We start from the raw sequence: 27,037 nt of genomic DNA on the forward strand, positions 1-27,037 counted from the left end.
ATTGAGGTTTACAGGAAAGGTAAAGATTTTAGTAACCATTGTTGAAAACGGAGAAAGACATCAAGCCACACAATTGTGTGCTTTTTTTTTCCAGCTATGTTGTACATCAAAGACCTAAGAACAAAGAATTTGCATTAGGGTTAGATTGAAAGGTTATGTGGTTAGATTATCAGGTCCCTGATACTGTAAAGACACTTACACTTCCTAAGGACAGTTCTGACCCTAACTAACCTAGCGCTTGGAAATCAGAAGATCCTTTTTGTTTCCCCAGGTCCTGCTTATGATAGTGATTGTGCTGTGCTCCTTTTTAATGATTGTTTTATGCAATTTCTGGCGTGACAAGTGGCTGATCGCGGGGCTGTCGCTGAAGGTAAGCATCTCCCTATAGCTCTCGGCACTGTCTCCACGCACGCCTAGCCTGACTCTTGGCTTCCTCTCAGATCTTTGCGCCGTATGTGCACCTCTGCAGCATAACTGTGATGGTCCTCCTTTCCTGGCCGCTGGCTCTGTATGTGGCCCATCTGGAAGTAGAAGGTATGAGGTTTGGGTTGGAATCTTGCCTTATCCTTTTAGCTCTGGCTGAAGTTTACATACTTCACTCAAAAACAAAAACCAGAAACTCGGTCGCTAGCCACCCGTACGCCTTTGATTTCTTTAGCTTGTTACATAAGCATGTTCCTTGTCCTCTCACTCGCCACCCATGTGGCCTGTTCTCATGTTTCTGTGACCAAGCAGGCTTTCTTCTGAGGATTCTTTTTCTAGAAAAACCTGAGGTGTTTTTTTGTGCATTATTACACATCAACTGTCCGAGGGCAGAAGGAACAGGAAGAGGCCATTTTAATTATATTTGACCAGAATGCCGGCATAAGTCACAGTTCTTTAGGTTTGTCATCAAACATGACTGGTTACATCCAAGGTACTCAAAATAGTCCCCTGTGAGTCCTCGTCATACCTGGGGACTTACAGCAGAGGCAGGAGTGTCTGTCTCTGCCATCATTTTCCTTTCCATGCTTTTCCTCACTATAATGGAAACAAAAAAGAATAGGAGCCCAGCACAGGTGTACATGCCTGTGATCCCAGCTGCCTGGGAGGCTAAGTCAGGAGGATCACAAATTTGTCTCTCAAAGGGATTATGATGTAACTCAGTAGTACAATGCTTGCCTAGCATACACAAGACCCTGGATTTGATCCCCAGTAAAACACACACACACACACACACACACACACACACACACACACACACACTGGGAACTGTACACTAAACTTTCTTGAGAATGAAGTTATCTTTCAACACCCTCACTCAGATCTTCTCCCTTCTTATTAAATAAGGTATACTTCCTGACTTATGAGGTGGGGTATAGGCAAGGGAAAGTCTGGTTTGATGGTGCTGCCATTTTCTATCGATAGGTTTGTGTGTGTGGATGGGAAATTTTAGAGAATATTTCTGGGGCAAGAGCTTAAAGGGAGACAATAATGAACTCTTTTCTGTCTCACTTTCTAAATTTCAGTTAGAAGAAAAAGACATGACATGAAATCTTACAAGAATGACAGACTCAAGAAATGTAATATATTCACAAGGTTACGAGGTTAGAGCTGGAGACCTAGACTTGAAAGTCACTGAAGCATAGATGGTAACTTAAAACTGTACAAATAGTAAAATCCTCAGAGGTTTTACTATTTTAGAATAGTAAGTGTTGGGAAATGACTGGTAGTGGATCATGGACTTTGTGTGTGTGTGTGTGTGTGTATACATGTACACACATGTGCACACACATATATGTGGTAGGGGAGAAAGAAAGAGGAGGGAAGCAAATAACTAGTATTTATTGAGAAACTACTATGAGTTCACATTGTTAAAACAACTCTGTGAGGTTGATGTTACCAAGACAGCAGTAATTTAAAGAAGAAAATTAAAAACCCAGAGAGGTTAAGTCATCTGTCCTCAGTCATGCAGAGCCAGGCTTTGTGCCCAGATTTCCGTCAGTTAGTGGCCTTTGCACTATACCGCATGGCCCTAAATATAGGGTGCTTTAGGATGATCTTACCAGGTTTCAGGGCTTTCTCAGAACTAGCCAAACAACTCCTCCTCTTCTTCTTCTTCCTCCTCCTCCTCCTCCTCCTCCTCTTCCTCCTCCTCCTCCTTCCCTTCCTCCTCCTCCTCCCCTTCCTCCTCCTCCTTCTCCTAAGAAGCTACTTTGTAACAGTCCATGTATGTATAGTTCTTTCTTCCCGTCAATTTTCAGTTCCAGTAATGTTGCCTTAATAATAATGTCTTATATTTGGTTTGTATTCAAATTTTTGAAAAGGAAATAGGGATGTGACAGAAAGGAAATCTAAATCAGCCAGTCCACAGAGCCAGTGAGAGCCAGTGGCTGGGCTTTCCTCAGACTGCTATTGCTTTGGGGTATTAGGTGCTTGGGGTGGTTCTCTATCCTTTTTTTTCTCCTTTTTTTCCCCACCTCTCTCTCCTTGTAACTTTTTCAGCTCTACAGGTGACTGCAGGACTGCCCTTCGTTCTTATCCTTTTACTTCTCTATTTGATGCCACTGGGGATTTTTTCTCCCTGCATTCAGGAGAAGGAGAAATTGGGGCCTAAACCGCACTTCTTTGGACATAGAGGTGCACCCATGGTAGGTCTGAGCATGATGAACGTGGGTGAGTACAGGTATTTATGGGGCATGTGGATGAGAGAAGGGAACCTCAGAACCATAGGAGTCCCCGGAGAGCAAAAGGGATTGTCTTGACATAAGAATAAGGGTTTCATTGACCCAGGACACCTAACTCCCTGTCCATTTCAGTTTGCTGTGCTCAGTGGATAGAGAGGACTACAGACAGGTTCTCTGAAAGTAGAGCTAAAGCTGGCTCTGGTAGCACACACCTGTAATCCCCATACTTGGGTGGCTGAGACTGAAGGAGCGTAGGCTTAAGACCCTCAGCAACTTAGCATCAGAAAATGAAAGGAAGGAAGAACTAAGGGACCCAAACTCTGCTTTTTAAAGCCCTTTCATTCCTGACTCCATCCCTACTATAAGATGTTGGGAGGAGAGAACCTGAACCTGATGTCCCTTTCTTCCACAGGCAGGGCCAGAGAATACCATGATGTCCTTTGAGAAAGCTGTTGAACAGGGGGCATTTGGGCTGGAGACTGACGTACACTTAAGGTAAGAAAGGAGGGCGGGAGAGGAAAATCCAGTGCCATGGAAGGACCAGTCTAGCCCAAGGTGTAGAGAGGGCAGCCTTGGGGAGCTTCTCCTGTCTTCATGTGGCACATATCACATACATGAATCTCAACTCCCTTGCAAACCATACAGGTGTACTACCACATTCTTAACTATGGGCTTACAAACCTGGCAAGCTCCGTGTAGTTGATATACATCATTCAAATTCATCTCTATAGTAAGTCATACTTACAACTTGACCTTGTATATTACCTTAGCAATTTATTTAATATTCCCCAGATGCTACTACATTTGAGGCCTTCTTCTGACTGCTGGGGAGATGCACATGAGAAAGATATAGTCATACCTAAGAGATCTTCCCAGCTAGTCAAGTAGATATTACAGATAACCACAGATATGGCTTTTTGTGGTGAGAGCCTTCCAGAGAAGAATAAGTCAAGTGCAGAGGAGCCTCAGTGGAGGAAAAGGTTACATACTATTCTTTGAAAGAAAGAAAAAAATCTATATATTCAAAGTTGTGTTTGTGTTGAACCTTGAAGGAAAACTCTTATTTTACCAAGTAGAGATGGGGGAAGGACAGCATTCCAGACATAAGCATTAGTTTATTCAAAGTCCTCTTTAAGTCAGATGTCATGGTGCATGTTTAAAATTTCAGTACTTGGGAGGCTGAGACAAGAGGATCACAGGTTCGAGTATAGCTTCGGCAATTAGTAAGACTCTCAGCAACTTACTAAAAGCCTGTTTCAGACTAAAAATAAAATCGGGCTGGGGTGTAGCTCACAGGTAAAAGGCCCCTGAGTTCAATTCTCAGTAACACACACACACACACACACACACACACACACACACACACACACATAAATAAAGTTATCCTTAAGAGAAATAGCAAGTTTATAGATCTTTGTGCTAACCAATGTAGATGCCAAAACCAATATGCTTTGGGGACAGGAGAGGACCACAGGGACACACGAATAAGAGGTGTGGTTTGAAGGTTGGCCAAGGCTGGCTCATGGCGATCCCTAAATGTACAGTGGGCATCTGTGGGAGGTTTTAGAGGACAGAGTACCTCATCATTTTAGAAAGAATCACCAAGGAGTTGGGTAGTAGAATGTATCAGTGGTCCAAAGGAAAACAAAAGGAGACTTGGATCAGAGCAGCAGCAAGGGAAAAAGAAAGTAGAGAAGAAAGAAAGAAAGAAAGAAAGAAAGAAAGAAAGAAAGAAAGAAAGAAAGAAAGGGAGGGAGAAAGAGAGAAAGAAAGAAGGGAGAGAGAAAGAGAGAGAGAAAGAAAGAAAGAAAGAAAGAGGAAGGAAGGAAGGAAGAAAGGGAGGGAGGGAGAAAGAAAGAGAGAGAAAGAAAGAAAGAGGAAGGAAGGAAGAAAGGGAGGGAGGAAGAGAGAGAGAAAGAGAGAAAGAAAGAAAGAAAGAGAGGGAGGAAGAGAGAAAGAGAGAAAGAAAGAAAGGAAGGAAGGAAGGGAGAGAGAAAGAGAGAGAAAGAGAAAGAGAGAGAGAAAGAAAGAAAGAAAGAGAAAAAGAAAGAAAGAGAAAGAAAGAAAAGAAGGGAGAGAAAGAAAGAGAGAGAGAGAAAGAAAAAGAAAGAGGAAGAAAGGGAGGGAGAGAGAAAGAAAGAGAGAGAGAAAGAGAGAGAAAGAAAGAGAGGGAGGGAGGGAGGGAGGGAGGGAGGGAGGAAGGAAGGAAGGAAGAAAGGAAGAAAGGAAGTAAGGAAGAAAGGAAGGAAGGAAGGAGCTTTCGTGTAGACTCTACCCGGGCAGCTGGGAAAGCAGAAAAGCCTCCATTTAGCATGCGTGTGTTAGTGTGCATGACGTGTACAAGGCTCTTTCACAGTCATTCTGTGAGACAAATACAAGTGAACATTCTGTCTCATGGGGGAGGGAACTGGTGTTAAACTGGCTCCAGCACAATGAAATGCTGTCTAGTCATGAATGTGAATGAAATCTGCTACACCATGGGTATCATAATATGGATGTCTTGAAAGCATTACACAGAGTGAAACAAGCCAGACACAAAAGGATAAATATTATATGATTTCATTTATATGACTATCTAGGCATATTCATAGAAGCAGAAAATAGGTCAGAGAGTACCAGGGGCTAGAGAAAAGGAGAAATGGGGTTTACCTTTTAATGGGTAATAGAGTTTTTATTTAGGGTGATGAAAAGTAGATAGTGGTGATGGTTGCACAACATTGTATATATAAGTAATTTGTACACTTAAAATGGTTTTAAATGGAAGATTCTATGTTACATATATTTTACCCTCCAAAATAAATGGAAGATAAAAAAAATCAGAAAGGATATAGCCTTTTCCTTTTAGTTTTTTTTTTGTGTGTGTATGTGTGTGTGTGTGTGTGTGTGTGTGGTGTTGGGGATTGAACCCAGGACATTCTACCTCCAAGTTACACCCCCAGCCCTGTTTTATTTTTATTTGGAAATAGGGCTTTGCTAAGTTGCTGAGAGCCTCACTAAATTGTTGAGGCTGGCTTCAAAACTGAGCCTCATGTCTCAGCCTCCCAAGTACTGGGATTACAGACATAAACCAGGATATAGCCTTTTCAACAAATCGTCCCAGAGCAATTAAACATCCAGAGGCAAAAAATAATAATAAAAAATAAAAGTTTGAACTATACCTATGGTTTATTTTTAAAGTAAGAAAGGAATGATATAAAAGTGATGATGGGGTTTTTGGGGGGTACTGGGGATTGACCCCAGGGGCATTCTATTTCTGAGCTACACCCTCAGCCCTTTTATTGTTTTGAAACAGGTCTCACTAGGTTGTTGAGAGTCTTGAACCTGCAATCACTCTGTCTCAGCCTCCCAAGTTGCAGTTGTGTGCTGCCACACCTAGCACGATCATGGATTTAAAACTTTTAGAAAACAAAACATAGAGAAAATATTAACTCAGACTAGGCTGGTAGGTGTTTATAAACTATACCCAAAGCAGTATCCTATGAAAAGAAAAAGTGATAAAGGAAACTTATCAAAGTGAAAGCCTTTTGCTCTATGAAATACCCTAGCAGAAGAAAAAAAAATAATAAATGTTAGACTGGAAGACATAGAACATATGAGGAGCTTTAAAAACTCAACAATTAAAAAAAAAAAAAAAGAAAAACAAGCCGGGCGTGGTGGTGCACGCTTGTAATCCCAGCATTTGGGAGGCTGCAACAGGAGGATTGCGGTTCGCGGACAGCCTCAGCTACTCAGGTCCTTTGCAACTCAGCGAGATCCTGTTTCAAAATAAAAAATAAAAAATAAAAAAATAGGGCTGGGTGTAGATCAGAGGTAGAATGCTTTTGGAGTCCATCCCTGGTATCACACACACACACACACACACACACACACACACACACACACAAACAACAACAACAATAATTCAGTTAGGAAATGAGTAAAAGTCATGTACAAATATTTTACTGAAGAGGATGTACAGGTAGCACATAAGTATGTGAGAATATGCTCATTAGGAAAAGTCAAATTAAGACTAACATTGCTCATCTATCCAGATGGCTAAATTAGAAATGATAAGGAAGTGGGGCAAGATGGCCGCTGAGTAAGATCCTCTAGCCGTTGTGTCCTCTCAGACACATCAGTCTGAACACCTACCTTCACAGGAGCAAAGAAGCCAGGCGAGAGGCCTGTCGGTTTTAGTAAAATAATGAGAAGAGATGCATTGAAGAATTCAGAGAAAGAGTTACCTGCGTCACCCCTCCTCCAGCTCCAGGCACCCCCTCCCAGCTGCTTGTTGGAGAATGAGAGAATTAAGTCCAAGCTTCAGACTCGAATCCCAGGACAGAGCCCACCATGGTGCAGCCCAGTGCTGGCCAGAGCCCCATAACTTCTGCACCCAGGCCGGCCAGCACCCCTGAACTGAGCTGCTGGAACTGTTAGCCGGGTGGCCAAGGGACTGCCCCAGCACCCCTCCACCAACTCAGGCAGCAGAGGAAAGCGAGAGCACAGACTCCGGGGAGCAGAGCACCAGAGATAGCACAGGGCTCTGCTTGTCTGCAACTCAGCATCACACAGGAACCAAAGGCCCCTATACCTAGCTAGCCCCGGGCTTGCAGATGGAGCCTTCAGACTTGCCCCAGCATCAGGCATAGACCTGTCAGCTGGTGGACCTGACTCAGGTTTGGGCCTGTATCATTAACTGCTTTGGCATGGACCTGGGGCCTCCCTCCCCCACACTGTTCATATCCCTGTATCCGTGAAACTCAGGTACATTATCCTTGGCAGCTAAAGGACTGTCTACCGCCCATTTCCCAGCTTTGGGCAGCATAGCTGTTCCCAGGCCAGTGTTCACAGATGGAGCCTCTAGGCCTGCCCTGGAAGAGACCTGTACCCAGTATGGTGGACTTCTGTTTTGGCCTACATCATCACCAGCTATAGCACGGGGCTCTATGTACCCATGACTGCAGATCCATGTGGGAGACTAGGTGTGACCTAATGTAGCATTAGCTTTGGAGAATCAGTCTCTGGATGCTTTCAGAGCAGGTCTAGTGGCTCCATCTGCAAGGACTGGCCTGGGGATTGCTGGGTTGCCTGAGGCTGGCCACCAGGGCTGAATGATGAATTGGGATGGACCACACCAACACTACCCCAAACTTGGCCAGTATATTGTGTAAGAGACTCCACTTGCCTGTGTTAGGACAGGGTAGTAAGCAGAGGATTTGGGACTCAATGCTGGGCTGGTGAAACCCAATACTAGGAAAATTCTAACATCTGCATCCCCAGGCCTGCTTGTGCTGGGACCTGTGGAGCAGCCCCAGGGGCAGGTGGAGACATAGAGCCCCGTCTGTTGGTCATCTGCTCCGCCTGCGTGAGCTGAGGCTGGCTGCAGGGGTCTTGGACCATGAATCCACCTTAGTGGCAGCATCTCATAGCAGTGTGGCTTTGGCTAGTGGTACTGAGGTTTCAACCCAGGGGCACTCTACCTCTGAGCTGCAACCTAAGCTCTTCTCGTTTTTTTATTTTCAAAAAAAGATCTCAATAAGTTGCTGAGGCTGGCCTTGAGCCTTCAATCCTCCTATGTCTGCCTCCCAAATACTGGGATTATAGGCATGCTCCACAGTACCCAACAAAAACTTTTTGTTTTTATTTCTTCAAATATTTTTTTCTGCTCCTCTCTCTGTTTCAGGACTCGATTTACACATATATTGCCTCACAGGTCACTTAAACCAATTTTGTTTGTTTTTGTGTTACTAGGGATTAAACCAGTTCAAAATCGATTTCTGAACTATATCCTTTTTTTATTATTATTTTGGAATAGGGTCTCCCTAAGTTGCCAAAGACCTTGCCTACGTTGCTAAGGGGAGCTTCAAATCTGAAATGCTCCTGTCTCAGCCTTCTGAGTACTGGGATTACAGGTGTAGGCCACTGTGCCTGGCTTATTAGACCCTGTTATTTTTAATTTTGTTCTTATTTCTGTGCTTCATTTGGATAGGTACGTGTGTGTGTGTGTGTGTGTGTGTGTGTGTGTGTGTGTGTGTGTGTGTGTGTGTAGTAATGGGGATTGGAACCCAGAGTCTTGTTTGTGCAAGGCAAGCACTCCACCAGTGAACTATACCTCAGCCCTTCTAAGAATTCTTATTTAGGCCGGGCGTGGTGGCGCACGCTTGTAATCCCCGCACTTGGGAGGCAGAGACAGGAGGATCACGCAGGTTCGAAGCCAGCCGTGCGCGCTGGCTTAGGAGACCCTGTTTCCAAATAAAAATGTAAAAATAGGTCTGGGAGTGTAGCCCGGAGGTAGAAGGGCTTCCAGGAACCCTAGTACCACCAAAAAAAAAAAAAAAAAAAAATTACCCAGGCTGGCCTCAAAGTTGCAATCCTCCTGCCTCATCCTGCTATGTAGCCAGGATTACAAGCATATGCCACTGTGCTTGGCCCATTGGATAAAGACCATTGCCGCACCTTTAAATTCACTGGCTGGAGCCGGGTGTGGTGGCACACACTTGTAATCCCAGTACCTGGGAGGCTGAGGCAGGAGGAGCAGTTTCGTGGTCAGCCTCAGCTACTTACTAAGACTCTGCACAACTTATTGAGACCCTGTTTGAAAATAAAGAAGAAAATAAAGGGCTGGGCTGTAGCTCAGAGGTAGAATGCCCCAGGGTTCAATCCCCAGTAACACACACACACACACACACACACACACACACACACACACAACTGGTCTTTTCGTGATCTACAGTATCTCGTCTGCTATAAATTTGATTCTGTAGAATTTTCATTTTAGTCATTGCATTTTTCATCTCTGGAATTTCTGTTTCCTTTTTATCTTACACTTACTTCTTTTGTTGATGGAAGTTTTTTTCTTTTATGGTACTGGGGGCAATTCTGCCTCCGAGATACCCCTGGTCCTATTTTTTAGCCTTTATATTTTTTGAAGCAGAGTTTCACTGAGTTGCGAAGGGCCTCACTAAGTAGCTGAGGCTGGCCGGGAACTGCCATCCTCTGGTCTCCGCCTCCCGAATGCTGCAATTACAAGCATGCGCCACCACGCCCAGCCCTATTGATGGAGTTTTTAATATATGTTATATACATCATTTATAAGTTTGTATTTGATACTCTTGTCTACTTCATCTTTCATTTTTGAGTTTGTCTCTACTGAGTGATTTCTTCAGTATATATTACGTATTCTTGCATATTTTCTTATTTCTATCTCTAGTAAGTTTGGGTTATAGTCTAGACACTGGAGTTTTATGCTGATGGGTGTTATAATTTGTTGTCGTCCCTTAAAAAATGTTGGACTTTTTCAAACAGGTAGTTAACCTCTAGACTAATTTGATCCTTTGGAGGCTTGTTTTAAGCTCTTTTTTTTTGGGGGGGGGGTACTGGAGATTGAACCCAGGGGCATTCTACCTCCAGACTACACCCCGAGCCCTATTTTATTTTATTTTATTTTATTTTATTTTATTTTATTTTATTTTTTGTAAAAAGGGTCCCACTAAGTTGCTGAGAGCCTCACTAAGTTGATGAGGCTGGCTTTGAACCTGCAATCATTCTGTCTCGGCCTCCCAAATACTGGGATTACAGGTGTGCACCACCACGCCCAGCTTTTTAGGCTCTCTCATAGAAGATCTAAAGCTATTATAGTTATAAATTATCTCTATTTCTAAAGTATAACCTTTTGGAGTCTCTAAAGAATGCTCATAGCTGGGCGTGGTGGTGTACGCCTGTCATCCCAGTACTGGCAAGGCTAAGACACGTGGAGAGATTGAAGGCCAGCGTGCGATGACTTAGCCACACACTCAAGAGATTGCTGTGCATTTCTCAGAAACTGTTTTGGTTTTGCATAGCTCTATCTTCTGTGGGACTCTACCTCATAAACTTATTTGATCTTGCCTTATCTGACCTCTCTCTCTCCCAACTTCAGCAAAATAGCTAAGTTCTTTTTAGGCTCTTCCTTCCCATACCACAGCCCAGTATTTACTTTCAAAATGGAAGACTGGGTAATGGAATACCTTACTTCAATGGCTTCCCTTTGTTCTGCCCAGTTTTCTATTTATTTATGCCAGAAGAGTAAATCCCTAACCCTTTCTCCCTTATGGCCATCATAAATGTTTTCTGCATTGGTATTTTAATAAGAAGGGAAGAGGGAGCTTCATAGAATCAGAGATTCTCCAGAGCAAACAGTGGATCAAAGCAGGAACTTGTCTAGTGATACTGTCTGATGTGAAGGGTCTAGGAGCAGAAATACTTAAGGCAGGTGTCTCCCTGGGCAGAGGGCAGGAAAAACACAGGGAGATGGTGTGGAAGCCTTTTTAGTGTGGTCCTGGGAGTCTAGGACCCTGTCTTGTCCTTTCCCATTTACCTTATTCTCAGGCCATTCCCCACTACTTCCCTTGTGCCAGAAAGACTCTGAATAGGAAGATTCTTTCACCGTCACTAATTTGATTATATGTATGAAAGATTGATTTCTTGGCCAGAAAAATGTTGATATCAAAGTGTAAATGACTGGTACTCAGTCCTTTGCTGAGATCTGAGAGGGAGTAAAGAGCCCTGGTAAGGCTTGTGACCTCAAACAGCTTTCTGGAGATTCTGTCTGCCAGGGTGGCTAAGTCTAGCCCATCTCGGCCAGCACTGGAGCCTGTCTAGAGGCAAGGCCCGTGCTGGGGCCTCCGAGGCCGGGATTGGAGCCTGCCGAGGGGTAGGTTGGTGACGGGGCTAGCGAGGCTGGGATCGGAACCTGCTGTGAGGCAAGGCCGGTGCTGGGGCCTCCTAGGCCAGGATAGGAGTCTGTCGAGGGGTTAGGCTGGTGCCAGAGTCAGCGAGGCTGGGACGGAGCCTGCCTTGAGGCTAGGCCGGTGCTGGGGCCACCGAGGCCAGAATTGGAGCCAGCCGAGGGGTTAGGCCAGTGTGGGGGCCAGCGAGGCCAGAATCGGGGCCTCCCATGAGGCAAGGCCGCTGCTTGAGCCAGCGAGGTCTGGATCAGTCCACCGGGTAGCCAGGCTACTACTGGGGCCGTCAAGAGTGGGATCCGTACTTGCAATGCGGCATGCACAGAGAAATATCACAGGAAATAAACACCAGATGCTTCCCCTAATCAGCAATAACTAGGAGGAAAGGGGCAACAGGAAGAGATCGAGTTATACAAAGGGCCCTATAGCAAGCAATTAAGGTGACTAATCAGAGGGTATGGAATAGGGGAGGATGGAGCCTTTTTAAAAGGCAGGAGGCACATAAACAAATGTATCAAAGTTAATCACCAAATAAGCATGGGATCGAGGGAGGGGGAGGGGATGGGATGGGGGCTGGATGAGGGCTAATTGGATGATGTGTGCTTGTATATCCTCTCAAGTCTTGTATTCCAATGTGATATATGATTACAATGCACCAATAAAAATAAATAAATAAAAATAAGTCCAGCCCATGTGCCTCTTCCCCTCTTTCCTCCCTCTGCCTGCAGTTTTGATCATGTGCCTTTCCTCATGCATGACTATGATCTGAGAAGAACAACCAACATCAAGGAGGTCCATCCAGAGGACGCATTTAAATACCCCGCCTTCTTCACATGGAAAGTTCTGTCAACTCTGAATGCTGGCAAATGGTTTATAAAACCAGAGGTAAGACCCAATTCCAGTTCCACAAACTTGCATTGTGTTCATCCTCGGTACGGGTTCACGTGCTGCTTCTGGAGCTGAAGCCCAACGGTGAAGGTAGACAGATGTACACAGGATTCCATCCTGACTTGGGAGTAGAAGTATAGCATTGGCCAAAGGGCTTTTCTGGTAACTCGGTGAGTCTGCTGCTTTCTACCACCAGAAAGTCTGAAGATAAACTTGTAAACTTGGTCTTGTTATAATTCCTTTTTACCCAGGCATTTCATAAACTTTAGTAGTATGCCGTATACATAGCATTTTCCTGAGTATTTTGAATAGCACAGTCTTTCTTTGCTTTTTTTTTTTTTTTTTTTTTTTTGTACTGAGGATTGGACCCGGGGCTCGGGGTCTTCTGCCCCTTAAGCTGCTTTTTGTTGTTGTTTTGCAAGGCTGGGGATGGAGCCCAGGAGCATCGTACCTCTGAGCTACACCTCTAGCCCTAATTTTTAGTCTTTTTTTTTTTTGAAACAGAATCTCACTGAGTTGTGAAGGGCCTCACTAAGTAGCTGAGGCTGTCTGCAAATTGCAAGCCTCCGGTCTCCACTTCCCGAATGCTGGGATTACAAGCGTGCACTATCACACCCAGCCCCCCTCCATCCCTATTTTATTTTTTATTTTGAATCAGGGTTTCACTAAGTTGATAAGATTGGCCTTGAACCTGCGATCCTCCTGTCTTAACCTCCCAAGTACTGGGATTACAGGTGTGTGCCATTGTGTCCAGCTCAGATTTATATTATAAAAGTCAACTCTGCCTTCTCAGGATAAAGAAAACAAAATAACATTTTTCATCATATCTTATATCTAGGGGGCTCCATGAGACCTAGGTTCTGCCTGGTTGTATTACTCATTTTAGGCTTTAATTTTGAAAATAAGCAAATCACCAAGATAGACAGTAGCCCAGACGGCATACTACTAGCCATGTGGCAGCAAAATGCCATGGTATGCATATGTGTGGGGCATAAGGGACAATAGCTCCCTCACCAGGTAATAATGTAATTAGAAAAAATAGTAAGGGATTTTTCAAATTGTGTACTAAGGGTAGAATGGAACTTTATTTATATTTGATATTAATTCTTTTGTGTGGGGAGGTGGGGGGGTATTAGGGATTGAACCCAGGGACATCTGAACTAAGCTTCAGCCCCAGTCCTATTTTATTTTATTTTATTTTTATTTTGAAATAGGGCCTTAGTTACTGAAGGCCTTGCTAAGTTGCTGAGGCTGGCCTTAAACCTGGAAGCCTCCTATCTCAGCCTCTCAAGTACTGGGATTATTAAGTGGGTACCGCTGCACCCAGCTATTTATTTGATGGTAATTCTGAGGGCTGTTTGATTATGTTTCACAAAAAATAGTGAAGAATAGTAAAGAAAAGAATAATGTAAAGATGGACTTGTCTTTGGAGATTCCACTCTGGACTCATTCAATTAACACGTGCTAACATAAGAGAGAGCTGAAAGTAAATTTGTGATAATGATAACTCCCTAGAGTACTTGTTCTCCTAGAAGTACATAAATGCTGTTACCTTCTGTAAAAATCTGGGATTACTCTGGTAGTGCAGGCTTCTATAAATATGTAGCCTATGTAACATCTCATCATACATGGATACATGTTTATGTAAAAACTAAACATATTCCACTAGGATGTACATATGGAACTAGTTAGTATCCTGGAACCTGGGCTTCAGATATGACTATCTAGAGGACTTTGGCTTTCACTGAGGGTCCATATGAATATCTAGGGAACTTCAGGTTTCATTTTATTTGCTTTCGTGCTATATGGTCAGAAGTTGTGTAGTGATGTTAGCATGTTACTTAAAAGACTTGGAAGTTTGGGTAATTTTTTTTTTTGCAGCAAAGAACTTGGTTGTAAAGTTATTCTAGTGATTCGTATTGTGGTTCTTCATTAGATAGGTATGATAATTAATTGAAGGTGGTTGTGAATTAGTCATTATTTATTAGTATATTAGTCCTGAGATGATGAAAATCAAACTGTGTGTTAGTCAGCTTTCTGTTACTATAACAAATACCTGAGATAACCAATTCATCATGAGAAAAGGTTTATAGTTTTGGAGGCTCCCATGATATAGTCCATGATCAGTTTGCCCTGTTGCTTTGAGTCCATAACAATCTAAATGATAATGAAATAAGAATATATAAAGAAGTTCTAGGGAAGCTGGGAGTTGTGGCACACGCTTGTAATCCCAGTGCTTAGGAGGCTGAGCCAGGAGGATCTGAGTTCATAGCCAGCCTCAACTACTTAGTAAGGCCCTCTGCAACCTAGTGAGACTCTGTTTCAAAATAAGGAATAAAAAAATAGGGCTTGAAGGTAGAACGCCCCTGGGTTCAATTCCCAACACCACACACACACACACACACACACACACACACACACACACACACACAAAGTTCTGACTGACATTTCTGTGGGACTTTGTTATGTCTTTTAGTGAAAGTATAATTCTCAAAATTGTAATCATAATTTTCATGCAAATAAGTAGTGAGCAGAAGTTTTTCTTAATCCATTGATGAGAGAAAAAGCAGGATGACAAAACCCACTCAGAAGAGAAGAAACCAACCTGCATATAGTCAAGTGTTTTGTACAAGTTAACATTGAATTTTACATAGCCTGGGCCCTAAACAAAAGTGCACTTCCCTAATAATCAGACAACTCTTAGGTGGGCTTGTTTAACAATGCTCTTTTGTGCTATTACAATGTTAGAAAATCAACTTTTTAGCTGGGTGTGGTGGCGCACACTTGGAATCCCAGTATTTGGGAAGCTGAGACAGGAGAATGGCAGGTGCTTGGCCAGCCTCAGCAGTTCATGAGACCCTCTGCAATTTAGTGAGACAGTGTTTCAAAATAAAAAAAATAAAATAGAGCTGGTGATGTAGCTCTGAGGAAGAATGCCTCTGGGTTTCCTCCTCAATATCACACAAAAAAAGAAAAGAAAAGAACAGAAAGAAGGAAGGAAGGAAGGGAGGGAGGGAGGGAAAGAAAGAATAAAGAAATCAACTTTTTGCCTTATTTCCTTTTTTTTTTTTTTGGTGGTACTGGGATTTCCTGGAAACCCTTCTACCTCTGAGCTACACTCCCAGACCTATTTTATATTTTTGAAACAGGGTCTCTTACGCCAGCGCGGCTGGCTTCGAACCTGCGCCATCCTCCTGTCTCCGCCTCCCAAGCGCGGGGATTACAAGCGTGCGCCACCACGCCCGGCTTTTTTGCCTTATTTCTAAGTTTAGATTATTTATCAGCCTCTTGTTATGATTGTAACCTGTACTGATGATTTAGAGACTGGTCTCACCGTGATTTTGATTTTGTGTTATTTGGCTTTATTAATTTACATAGGTACAATAAGAAGGGTCAGTTTTGAGCCAGGCGTGGTGGTGCACACCTGTAATTCCAGTACTTGGGAGGCTGAGGCCAGAGGATCGCAGGTTCAAAGACAGCCTCAGCAACTTAGTGAGACTCAAATACTTAGTAAGATCCTGTTTCAAATAAAAATAAAAAGGACTAGAGGTGTAATCCTCAGAGATAGAATGTTCCTGGGTTCAACCCCCAGTAACTAACACACACACACAAACACACACACACACACACACACACACAAACACACACACACACACACACACTTTTAGAAGAAGGGCCTGGTAGTACATACCTATAATCCCAGTACCTGGCCTTAGATAGGAGGATGGCAGGTTCAAGGCCAGCCTCAGAAGTTTAGCGAGACCCTGTTTCAAAATAAAAGTCTGGGGATACAGCTCAGAGGTAGAATGCTGCTGGGTTCAATCTACAGTATCATAAAAAAATGTTTCTAGAAGTAGGGCTCAGTGGTACATGTCTGTAATACTAGTACTTAGGCTGCGACAGGAGGATTACAGACAGGTTGAAGGCCACTATAGGGTAACTTAGACCAAAATAAAATAGGGATAGTTCAGTAGTAGAATACTTTGGGTTTAACTCCCAATACCCTTCCCCCCAAAAAATGTTCCTCGAATTAATAAGTGAATTTAGCAAGGTCACAGGATACAAAATCTGTATGTAACCATCAGTTTTATTTCTATATTCCAGTAATGAATAATTGGAATTCAAAATTAACAAAATAATAACAGTATAATATCACTCAAAATATCAAGTGCAAGATTTTGTATGCTGAACATGTAACAAAACTCCCAAAAATCTAAATTAATGGGAAAATTTATTGATAGCTTAGTAGTAGAGTGCCCTCTGGCAAACATTAATACAATAAAAATTAATATGTTAAACATAAAAACAATAACAGTAAAATTTCTTGACTTTTGTTTGGTATTTCATTGAAGCTGTCAATCAAACTGGAAACAGCACCTTAACAATTTTGGCTTGATGCAGTTTGGAGGTAGAGCTGGGTGTGGGGCTGCAAAGCAGGACTGGAAAATGCTTCTGATGGAAACCAATGTTTTCTTTGATGTATTTATTTTTAGCGCAGACCATTTTTTGAAATGGACCCTCCATCAGAGGCTGATAAAAAAAGAGCAAGCAATCAGTCGATTCCACAACTAGCTGATTTGTTGAAACTTGCAAAGAAGGAAAAAAAGTTTTTGATATTTGATCTTTTTGGCCCTCCACCAAAACATCCTTTAAGAAACACATTTGTCCGTGAAGTAGTAAGGGTGATCCTTGACTCTAAAATTGAACAACATCTGGTATGTTTATCTTAGTATGTATGGTAGAGGCTGGGGGGCGGGTAGCATATCCCAGTAGCACAGTAGTTAACTTTGACCTACCTTGTAGATCTTCCCTGGGATCTTTAAGTAATTTCACTTCCTATAAAATGGAGATTATTGTTTATACAGCGACATGTGGCAGTCTTGAGAATGACCAGTTAAATTTATCTCAGTGAGGGAAAACATTGAAACAGTTTGCTGTTCCAAAACAAGTTAAATATCAGTATCCTGTTCAAGAGATTTGTGTATAATAACTACTTGATGTGATCTGCATCATCACCAACATAGATTATTATATTCATAGATTATTCATATATTCATAGATTATTATATTATATTCATAGATTATTATATTCATAACACTAAGGCTTTGAGGAGTTATTGTGTGTGTGTGTGTGTGTGTGTGTGTGTGTGTGTGTGTGTGTGTGTTACTAGGGATGGAACCCAGGGGCATTCTACCTCTGAGCTACACCCCTAGCCCCTGTTTTATACTTTTTGAAACAGGGTCTCACTGAGTAGTGGAGGCTGGCCACAAACCTACAGTCCTCTGTCCCAGCCTTCCACGTACTGGAATTACAAGCGTGTGCCACCACACCCAGCAGGAGTTAACTTTAATGAATGATAGAGAAAGATAACAGTTCTTATTTGAGTAGAAAATTTCTCATGTTTTTTAGAAGCAACTCTGCATCTGGACGAGTCAGTTGTTACAAATCACTCAAATTCTCAGAATATGGGAGGGTTACAAATAAATAAATATGTGACCATATTTATTTATTAAATAAAACAAATATATGAATAAAACAAATATGTATCTTCTTGCAATTTATTTGCACAGATGTGTCAAATATTCCTGTTGGCAGGAAATAACTCCTCTCAAAGATGCTTCTGAGCACCACCAACCAGAGATTTTTTTCATTCCCACCTGTGTCCGTATCTTCCAACTCCTCATCCACTTTTCAGTAGGAAGCTTTCAGTACACAGTTGGCCTTGCCTGTAGTGTTAACTGGTAAGTGGAGACGTCCTAGGACAGCTCAGCTCCCAAGCAGTCTTGGTGAAGGCCTATCATAAAAGTTCATCGGACCGCACTAGGCCAGGTTGGCTGTTTGATCAAGGGCTAGAATTTTTTCTGCTTGCTATAGCACTACTAACCGGTGCTGAAATAGAGCCTTATCCATTTTCCATGGGGCTATTTATACCTAGACAGTTAATTATCCACTGAAGGACTTCCTGTTTCCCCTTACAGATTTTTTGGTTGCCAAGTCATGATAGGGAGTATGTCAGGTACATGGCTCCTGGTTTTCAGCATGTGGGCCGTTTATGGACCCTTGAAAGCCTTGAAGAAGAAAATATCAGTATAATAAATGTTGACTACAAGAGGTTGTTCTACAATGGGTTAAGGTAAGTGTTTGACCACACCTCTTGATATATACTGCCTTATTGTACAGAATATACATCCCGCCTGAAGAACTTAACTTCCTCTTCTCGTTTTAGGATTTGTATCTTCTTGGAATCCTCAGCTTTCTTCTTCCTATCCTTCCCTCTGCCAACAAACGTTCATCAGGCACAGATCTGTGCCCCTGGAAGATAGACTACAGCTCCTCTTCTATGCTCTCCAAGTTGCCACCGTTCAACATACTTTTTTGTATATTGTATATGTGTATATGTGTGTATACATAGGTATACATACATACATACATATACACATACATACATAGTACTGGGAATTGAACCCAGGGCCTCATGCTTGCTGGGCAGGCATTCTACCACTGAGCCTTTTCTATTTATTTGAGACAGGATCTTTCTAAATTGTCCAGGCTGGCCTTGAGCTTTCTACCTTCCTGTCTCACCTTACTGAGTAGTTGGGATTAGAGGCACATACCACCACTCCCTACAGCATTTCTGTGTTTATATGGACATTAAAAAGCCAGAACTCAAAGTTGTTTATTTTCTCTTGCCATTATAGTACTTTAATAAATAGCCTTGTGATCTAGATAGTTCTTCCTCTCTCTCTCTCTCTCTCTCTCTCTCTCTCTCTCTCTCTCTCTCTCTCTGTGTGTGTGTGTGTGTGTGTGTGTGTGTGTGTGTGTGTGTATTTTTTGGTACTAGGGATTGAAGAGGAATTCTACCTCCAAGTTACATATACCCTGGCCTGATTTTATTTCTTATTTGGAAAGAGGGTTTCACTAGGTTGCTGAGAGCCTCTTCAAGTTGCCAAGGCTGGCTTTGAAACTGCAATCTTCCTGTCCCAGCCTTTAAGTACTAGGATTATAAGCATGCGCCACCAGGCCTGGCTGTCAATTTCTTATAGACATAATTAAGACTATTAGCTAAGCCATTATTTTAAAAAACTTTAAGTAGCCAAGCATGAGAAGCAACTAAAATTATTAACCACCATGCTTATAAATATACAGTTGGAGCTGGGCGTGGTGGCGCACACTTGTAATCCCCATGCTTGGGAGGTGGAGACAGGAGGATCGTGCAGGTTCAAAGCCAGCCTTGCTGGCTTAAAAGGTCCTGTTTCCAAATAAAAATATAAAATAGGTCTGGGAGTGTAGCCCAGAGGTAGAAGGGTTCCATCCGCAGTACCACCAAAAAATTAAAAATAAGTAAGTAAATAAATAAATAAATATACAATTGGAGATAGCTTTTCAGAATTAAAAGCACATGGAAATAAAATAACTCTTCCAAACTTAAATGTTACTACTCACTTCTTAGTTTAATCCATATCCCTTTTTCTTAGTTTTTTATTTTTTATTTTTATATTTATTTATCATTTATTTATATATTTATTTTTTGTGAAACTGGGGATTGAACTCATGGCCATTCTACTTCTAAGCCCCAGCCCTATTTTTTATTCTTTTTTAAAACAGGATCTCACTAAGTTATGGCAGGCCTCACTAAGTAGCTGAGGCTGGCTGTGAACCTGTGATCCTCCTGTCTCAGACTCCCAGGTACTGGGATTACATGCATGCACCACCATTCTTGACTATTTTTTTTGTGTGTGTGGTACTGGGGTTCCTGGAAGCCCTTCTACCTCCGGGCTACACTCCCAGACCTATTTTTTTACTTTTTTTTATTTGGAAACAGGGTCTCTTAAGCCAGCGCACATGGCTGGCTTCGAACCTGCGTGATCCACCCGTCTCCGCCTCCCAAGCGTGGGGATTACAAGCGTGCGCCACCATGCCTGGCTTTTCACTCTTGACTATCCTAAAATTTAAAATACATTTTCTTTCTCTTTTTTTTTTTTTTTTTTTGGTGGTACTAGGGATTAAACCTAGGGGCATTCTACCTCTGAGCTACACCCCAACCCTATTTTATTTTTTAGTTTGAAACTGAGCCTCACTAAGTTGCAGGGGTCCTTGCATCTCTGAGGATGTCCGTGATCCTGTACTCTTCCTGTCCCAGCCTCCCAGGTACTGGGATTACAAGCGTGCACCACCACACCTGACTGAAAATATATTTTCTGATAATTCTAAATGCTTTAGAGACAAAGTCTTCCTTGGAGAGATATATGTTTATATATCTCCCCAAAGTCTCCTTAGACTTCATAAAAATTCCACGATATAAATTTCTGCATCCCAAGGCATGAGCCAGGCTATTGGGCAAATGTACACACACACACACACACACACACACACACACACACACACACACACACGTGTTTATTTTTTACTATTTTCCATACAGAAGATTTCTCTTTATTCAACTGACTCTATCTTAAGCATCTTTCTATTTTTTACTTCTTTTTTTCATTTTGAAGCTTACTCTAAGATGATTTATTTCTCTTAATGCGGACTTAGAATGATTTACTAGCTCAAAAATAATTATAATGGTTTCCATTTGCCAGGAGTAGTGGCACATGGCATTCTCATAATCCCAATATTTGGGGGCTAAGACAGGACAATCAGGGATAACTTAGCAAGACCTTGTTTAAAAATAAAAAATAAAACAGAGCCAGGTGAAGTGGTATACACCTGTAATACCAATATTTGGGAGGCTGAGCCAAGAGGATTGCAGGTTTGAAGACAGCCTCAGCAAATAGTGAGACTCTCATCAACCTAGTTAGACCCTGTTTTGAAATAAAAATAAAATAAGAGCGCCAGGCGTGGTGATACATGTTTGTAATCCCCGCGCTTGGGAGGCAGAGACAGGAGGATCGCGCAGGTTCGAAGCCAGCCTCACTGGCTTAAGAGACCCTGTTTCCAAGTAAAAATATAAAAATAGGTCTGGGAGTGTAGCCCAGAGGCAGAAGGGCTTCCAGGAACCCCAGTACCACACATAAATAAATAAATATAATAAATAAATAAATAAATAAATAAATAAATAAAATAGGGTTGAGGGTGAAGCTCAGAGGTAGAATGTATCTGGGATCAATCCCCAGTACCACATAAAAATAATATTTTCTATTTATTGGACCTTCATTATGCATTAAGTTCTCTGTTTTTAGGCTGCAGGGTGTGTTTCAAATCCTGGCCTACACATTAGCTACACATGTGACTTTGAACAAGTACCTAACAGTCAGTTTTATCTTTTCAAAATTACTGTAACAGTAGTGCATGCTGGAATAGTTAAAACGTGATCATTCATACTATGCAAACAGCAAAATGCTGGGCAACTGTAGGAATGCAGTAAATGTTAGCTACTGCTCTTATCATCGTCCTCCTATGTTGCATGGTGAAGGTATCAATGTATCATCATTTCCCATTTGAGGTTAGATAATTCACCGAAGTTGATATGCTGGTAGAAGTCACTGTAGACTTGTTTTTCGTGTGTGTGTGTGTGTGTGTGTGTGTGTGTGTGTGTGTGTGTGGTATTAGAGACTGAACCCAGGAGCATTCTATACTCCTTTTTTCTAGACTCCTTTTTTGTTTGAAAGGGGACCTTGCTGGGTTGCTGAGAGTCTCACTATGCTGCTGAAGCTGTACCTGTGATCTTCTTGTCTCGGCCTCCCAGGTACTGGGATTAACAGCATGCGCCACCACGCCCAGCTTGAACCTGGGTTTTAAGTATAGAACTGATAGAGCTGGGATTGGTGGCGCACGCTTGTAATCCCCACACTTGGGAGGCTGAGACAGGAGGATCGTGCAGGTTCGAAGCCAGCCTCAGCTACTTAGTGAGGCTCTCAGCAACTTAGTGAGACCCTGTTTCCAAATAAGATATAAAATAGGGCTGGGAGTATAGCCCGGAGGTAGAAAGCCTCTGGGTTCCACCTCCAGTACCACCAAAAAAATAAAAATCAATCAATCAATCAATCAATAAATAAATATAGAACTGAAGCTGGGCGTGGTGGCACACGCTTGTAATCCCCGCGCTTGGGAGGCTGAGACAGGAGGAGTGCACGGGTTCAAAGCCAGCCTCAGCTATTTAGCAAGGCTCTCAGCAACTTAGTGAGACCCTGTTTCCAAATAAAAATATAAAATAGGTCTGGGAGTAAAGCTCAGAGGTAGAAGGCCTCTGGGTTTCACCCCCAGTACCACCAAAAAACAAAAAGACAAAACAAAACAAAACAAAAATATATATAGAACTGATAGACTTCAGAGTCCATATTCTTTCACCACTCTATCTTTGAAATTGGTCCATGGCCATAGTTATATGGGCATAGTTTCAACTGGCATCAAATCTAACAGGTAGCTGACACATACCTGTAATCCCAATGTAGGCTGAGACAAGATTACAGGTTCAAGGCTATCAGCAGCCTAGTAAGACCTTCAGCAACTAGGCAAGTCAAAATAAAAAATAAAAAGAATAAAAGTAAAAGTAAAAAATAATAGGGCTTGGATGTAGTTCAGAAGTAGAAGGCCTCTGGGTTCAATTTCCAGTACCAAAAAAAAAAAACACCCTAAAAAACAAAAAACAAAACAAAACAAAAAAAAACCTTAACAAAGGTATTTCCTAAACCTTTTTATAAAGTAAAACAGTTTAGGTCAGCAAATATTTACTGAGTAGTAGCTGGGCATGGTGGCACATACTTGTAATCCCAGCCTTTGGGAGGCTAAGACAGGAGGATCCAGGTTCGTGGCCAGCCTTATCTATTTAGTGAGGCCCTTTGCAACTCAGTGAGACCCTGTTTCAAAATAAAGAATTAAAAAAATAGGGCCGGGGATGTAGCTCAGAGGTAAAAAGTCCCTGGTTCCATCCCCAGTATCACACACACACACACACACACACACACACACACACACACACACACACCAAAAAAAAAAAAATAGTAGTATACAGGTAACCATGATGGTTTTATGTGAAAGGTCAGCAGGGGCAAGACATCGCCCTTCTCCTTAAGGAAGACGTGAACTCTTAGTAAGAGACCGGGCTTTTCCCACATAGGTGTACTACAAAGTCAATCACCATAAGTTCATGAGGAGGACTTTGTTTCAAATAATTCCTCTAAAGGACCTCTAAATTTTTTTTTGTTTTTTATTTTTTGGTAGTGGGGATTAAACCCAGAGACATTCTACCTCTGAGCTACACCCTCAGCCCTATTTTCTTTTTCTTTTTCTTTTTTGAAACAGGATCTCACTGGGTTGATAAGGGTCTTACTACTTCCTGAGGCTGTCCTTGAGCCTGCGATCCTCCTGTCTCAGCTTCCCAAGTACTGGGATTACAGGCGTGCACCACCATGCCTGGCTAAGAACCTCTAAATTTTAAGAACGTAAGCAGTTATCCCTTAAATATTTTGTAATGCTTATGACCATAATATTTATTACTATAATCACATTTCAGGTATATTCTCTATGATGAAGGTTCATATCTTAGTCCATTAGACTAGTCACAAATCATTGCAAAATTGTCATTTTGAACAAAATGCTTTAAAAAACTTTTTGACCCCAAATTATATGAACCTATGTCTTCTTCTATTTCAGTTTTTGATGCTAGAATTTTGTTTTGTTTTGTTTGCGGTAATGGGGATGGAACCCAGGTCAATTCTACCTCTGAGCTATACTCTCAGCCCGATTTTTTATTCTTTATTTTGAAACAGAAACTCATTGAGTTGCAGAGGGCCTCATTAAGTAGCTGAGGCTGTCCACAAACCACAATCCTCCTGTCTCAGCCTCCCAAATGCTGGGATTACAAGCGTGCTCTACCACAGTGCTAGAAATTTTTAAGTGTTTCAAAGAAAAATTTAAAATTAATATTATTGTTATTATTATATTATCACTATTACTGGTACTGGAGATTACACCCAGGGATGTCCAACTTTCTAGTTACCCTCACCCCTTTCTAGCCCGTTTCATTTTTTATTTGGAAACAGGGTCTTGCTATGTTACTGAGGCTGGCCTCAAACCTGCAATCCTTCTAGCTCAGGTTCCCAAGTGCTGAAATTACAGGCATGTACTTCCATGCATGGCTAAAATGAGTATTACATTGACAAATCATGCCAGACCTGGTAGCACACCCTTGTAATCCTAGTACTTGGGAGGCTGAGACAGGAGGATTGCAGGTTTGCAACCAGCCTCAGCTACTTAAGGAGCATGCCTCCACAACTTAGATCCTGTTTCAAAATAAAGAATAAAAAATAAGGCTCAGAGGTAGAATGCTCCTGGGTTCAATCCCCAGGACTGAAAAATAAATATATGAACAAGCAAATAAATAAATAGGTAAATTATAATTATATACATTTATAGGGTACAATGTGATACACACACACACACACACACACACACACACACACACACACACACACAATGTGGAATGAATGACTAAACCAAATGAAATAACATATCCATTACCTCACTTTTTTTCTCTGTGTGTGTGTGTGTGTGTGTGTGTGTGTGTGTGTGTGTTGCTCAGGATTCAGTTCAGGGGCATTCTACTTCCGAGCTATACCCCCAGCCCTATTTGATTTTTATTTGGAAACAGGGTCCCATTAGGTTGCTGAGAGCCTAAATTGCTGAGGCTGTTTGGAATTGGTGATCTTGTCTCTCAAGTATGGGGATTATAGGCCTGCCCCACCACACCCAGCTCCGTTTATCATTTTTTATTATGACATTTGAAATTTACTCTCTTAGCTATTTTTAAATAATAGAAAACATTATTATTGACTATAGTCATTTTGCTGAATAGTAAATCAAAGGAAAGTTTTCCTTCTGTCTAACTGAGAATTTGTACCCTTTCACCACTCTCTCTCTCTTTCCTCACCCCTGGATTTTGGTAATGCCCATTCTACTCTGTACTTCTGTAAGTTTGACTTTTTAAGATTTCATATATAAGTGAGATTATCCAGTATTTGTCTTTCTGTACCTGGTTTACTCCATGTAAAGTATCTTCCGAACTGTGATCCTGTCTCAGCCTCCTAAATGCTGGGATTACGATCGTGCGCCACCACGCCAGCTGTTATTTTATTTAAAACTAGGGATTTAATGCAGGGGCATTCTACCTCTGAGTTACACTCTTGGTCCTTTTTATCATTATTATTTTGAAATGGTATCTCAGTGAGCTGCTAAAGGTCTTGCTAAATTGCTGAGGCTGGTCTTGAATGTGTGATCCTACTGCCTCAGCCTCCCAAATATGCTAATGCATGTGCTGCCATGCCCAGGGTTTTGTTTCTTTTTTAGACAGGGTCTCACTAAGTTGCCCATATTAGTTTTGAACTAATATATATATATATATATATATATATATATATATATATGTGTGTGTGTGTGTGTGTGTGTGTGTGTGTGTGTGTGTATGTATATGTATATATACCTATTGTGTGTATATACACTCTTCATTGAAATGTGGGCTTTTTAATTGTTGAATTTTGAGAGTCCTTTATATATTCAAGATACTAGTCCCTGTATACATGTACATAGTTTACCAATATTTTCTTCTAGTCTGTATCTAATCTGTAGCATCTTCTTAACAGGATCTTTCTCCGAGCAAAAGTTTTCAAAACTTTTATAGAGTCCAGTTTTGCAAATCAGTAGCTTGAAATTGGCTGTAGTAGTATTTATGCCATGGAAATGTCCAAATGCTACAAATAGGAACTCCCTTCCCCCTTCATTTTTTCTGTGCTTCTTTCCTTTGTTGACATTCTCTTAAGAACCTCTAGTTTACTAGCATGCCACTGTCCCTGCGGGAGCAGAGGCACGAGATCCATCCCCCATCTCACTGCATGAAACTTTTCTGCCATAACGAGTCTCGGGCTGTCCCTGGATCAGGTGTTTCTGGGGATTTAGGCACCACCTTTCACAAGCACTGTAGCTGTTCCCCTGTTAGATGTTGAGAGTGAAAATGGGTCTGACTCCCTGTGGGGCCTGCTTGTTGTTGCAGAGACTATAAAGAAGCTAACATCTACATCAACTTGTACGTTGTCAATCAGCCCTGGCTCTATTCCCTGGCGTGGTGCTCCAGGATTAACTCAGTGACCACAGACAACATTCCACTCCTGAGCAAGCTTAACCACCCTTACTTCTTCATGGTGAGCTGCTTGTCTGATTGTTCTTCTAAACCTGGTGCGGTACCGGCCTGTGTCCTCCATCCCTGTGCTGCCCGCCGGGTAGCGCCTGGGGAGCTGCGCAAAGTGGAGACTCACGTGGATACCGAGAGGCAGCAGCGTTCTCCATTCTTTCATCCAGGTCCTTTGTGATTTTCATTTATTGGATCCTTACAATGTGATTTACATGCAGTGTGTAATTTAGCCCTCGGAACTGGCCTCTGTTGTTGTTATCCCCACGAGGAAAGTGAAGCTCAAAGAGACCTTTGCCCATCGTGTCATGATGTGAGTGAGTCTGTCAACAGTGACACAGGTGTGGGAAGAAAACCCCAAGTGGAAGCTGTCTCCTGAACAAATCGCCTTTGAAGAGGTGGACTGGCATTCAGTGGCCTGGTCTCATTCACCGTTCTAGCCCTTCTGTTCCTCACGGCCAGAAGCTTGGGGCCTCCTGACCTGGTTTACAATCCCAGTACTTATGACCCCTGGGTACTACTGGCTCCCAGTTACCAGGAGAGACCCCTTCCTCCCTCCCTCCCTCCTTTCCTTTGTCTCACACATACTATGCAAGTACTCTAGCACTGAGTTACATTCCCAGTGCCCCCCTTTACTGTATCTTAGCTACATCCCCAG

At 42.1% G+C, this 27,037-nt stretch overlaps 1 protein-coding gene across 1 annotated transcript in view; it reads left to right on the top strand.

The window, feature by feature from the left end:
* The window catches only part of PAK1 (p21 (RAC1) activated kinase 1), a gene marked incomplete at both ends in the record, with an annotated part of 127,928 nt that extends 109,534 nt beyond the window's left edge, over nt 1-18,394 (top strand). Inside the window, one exon of the mRNA XM_080718896.1 lies at nt 18,236-18,394. Coding sequence (XP_080575022.1) covers nt 18,236-18,394 — 159 coding nt within the window. The remainder of the gene's footprint in view (nt 1-18,235) is intronic.
* Between the last annotated feature and the right edge of the window lie 8,643 nt (nt 18,395-27,037).

The sequence above is a fragment of the Muscardinus avellanarius genome (assembly GCF_963383645.1).
Source record: "Muscardinus avellanarius genome assembly, chromosome: 1".
Lineage (NCBI taxonomy): Eukaryota > Metazoa > Chordata > Mammalia > Rodentia > Gliridae > Muscardinus > Muscardinus avellanarius.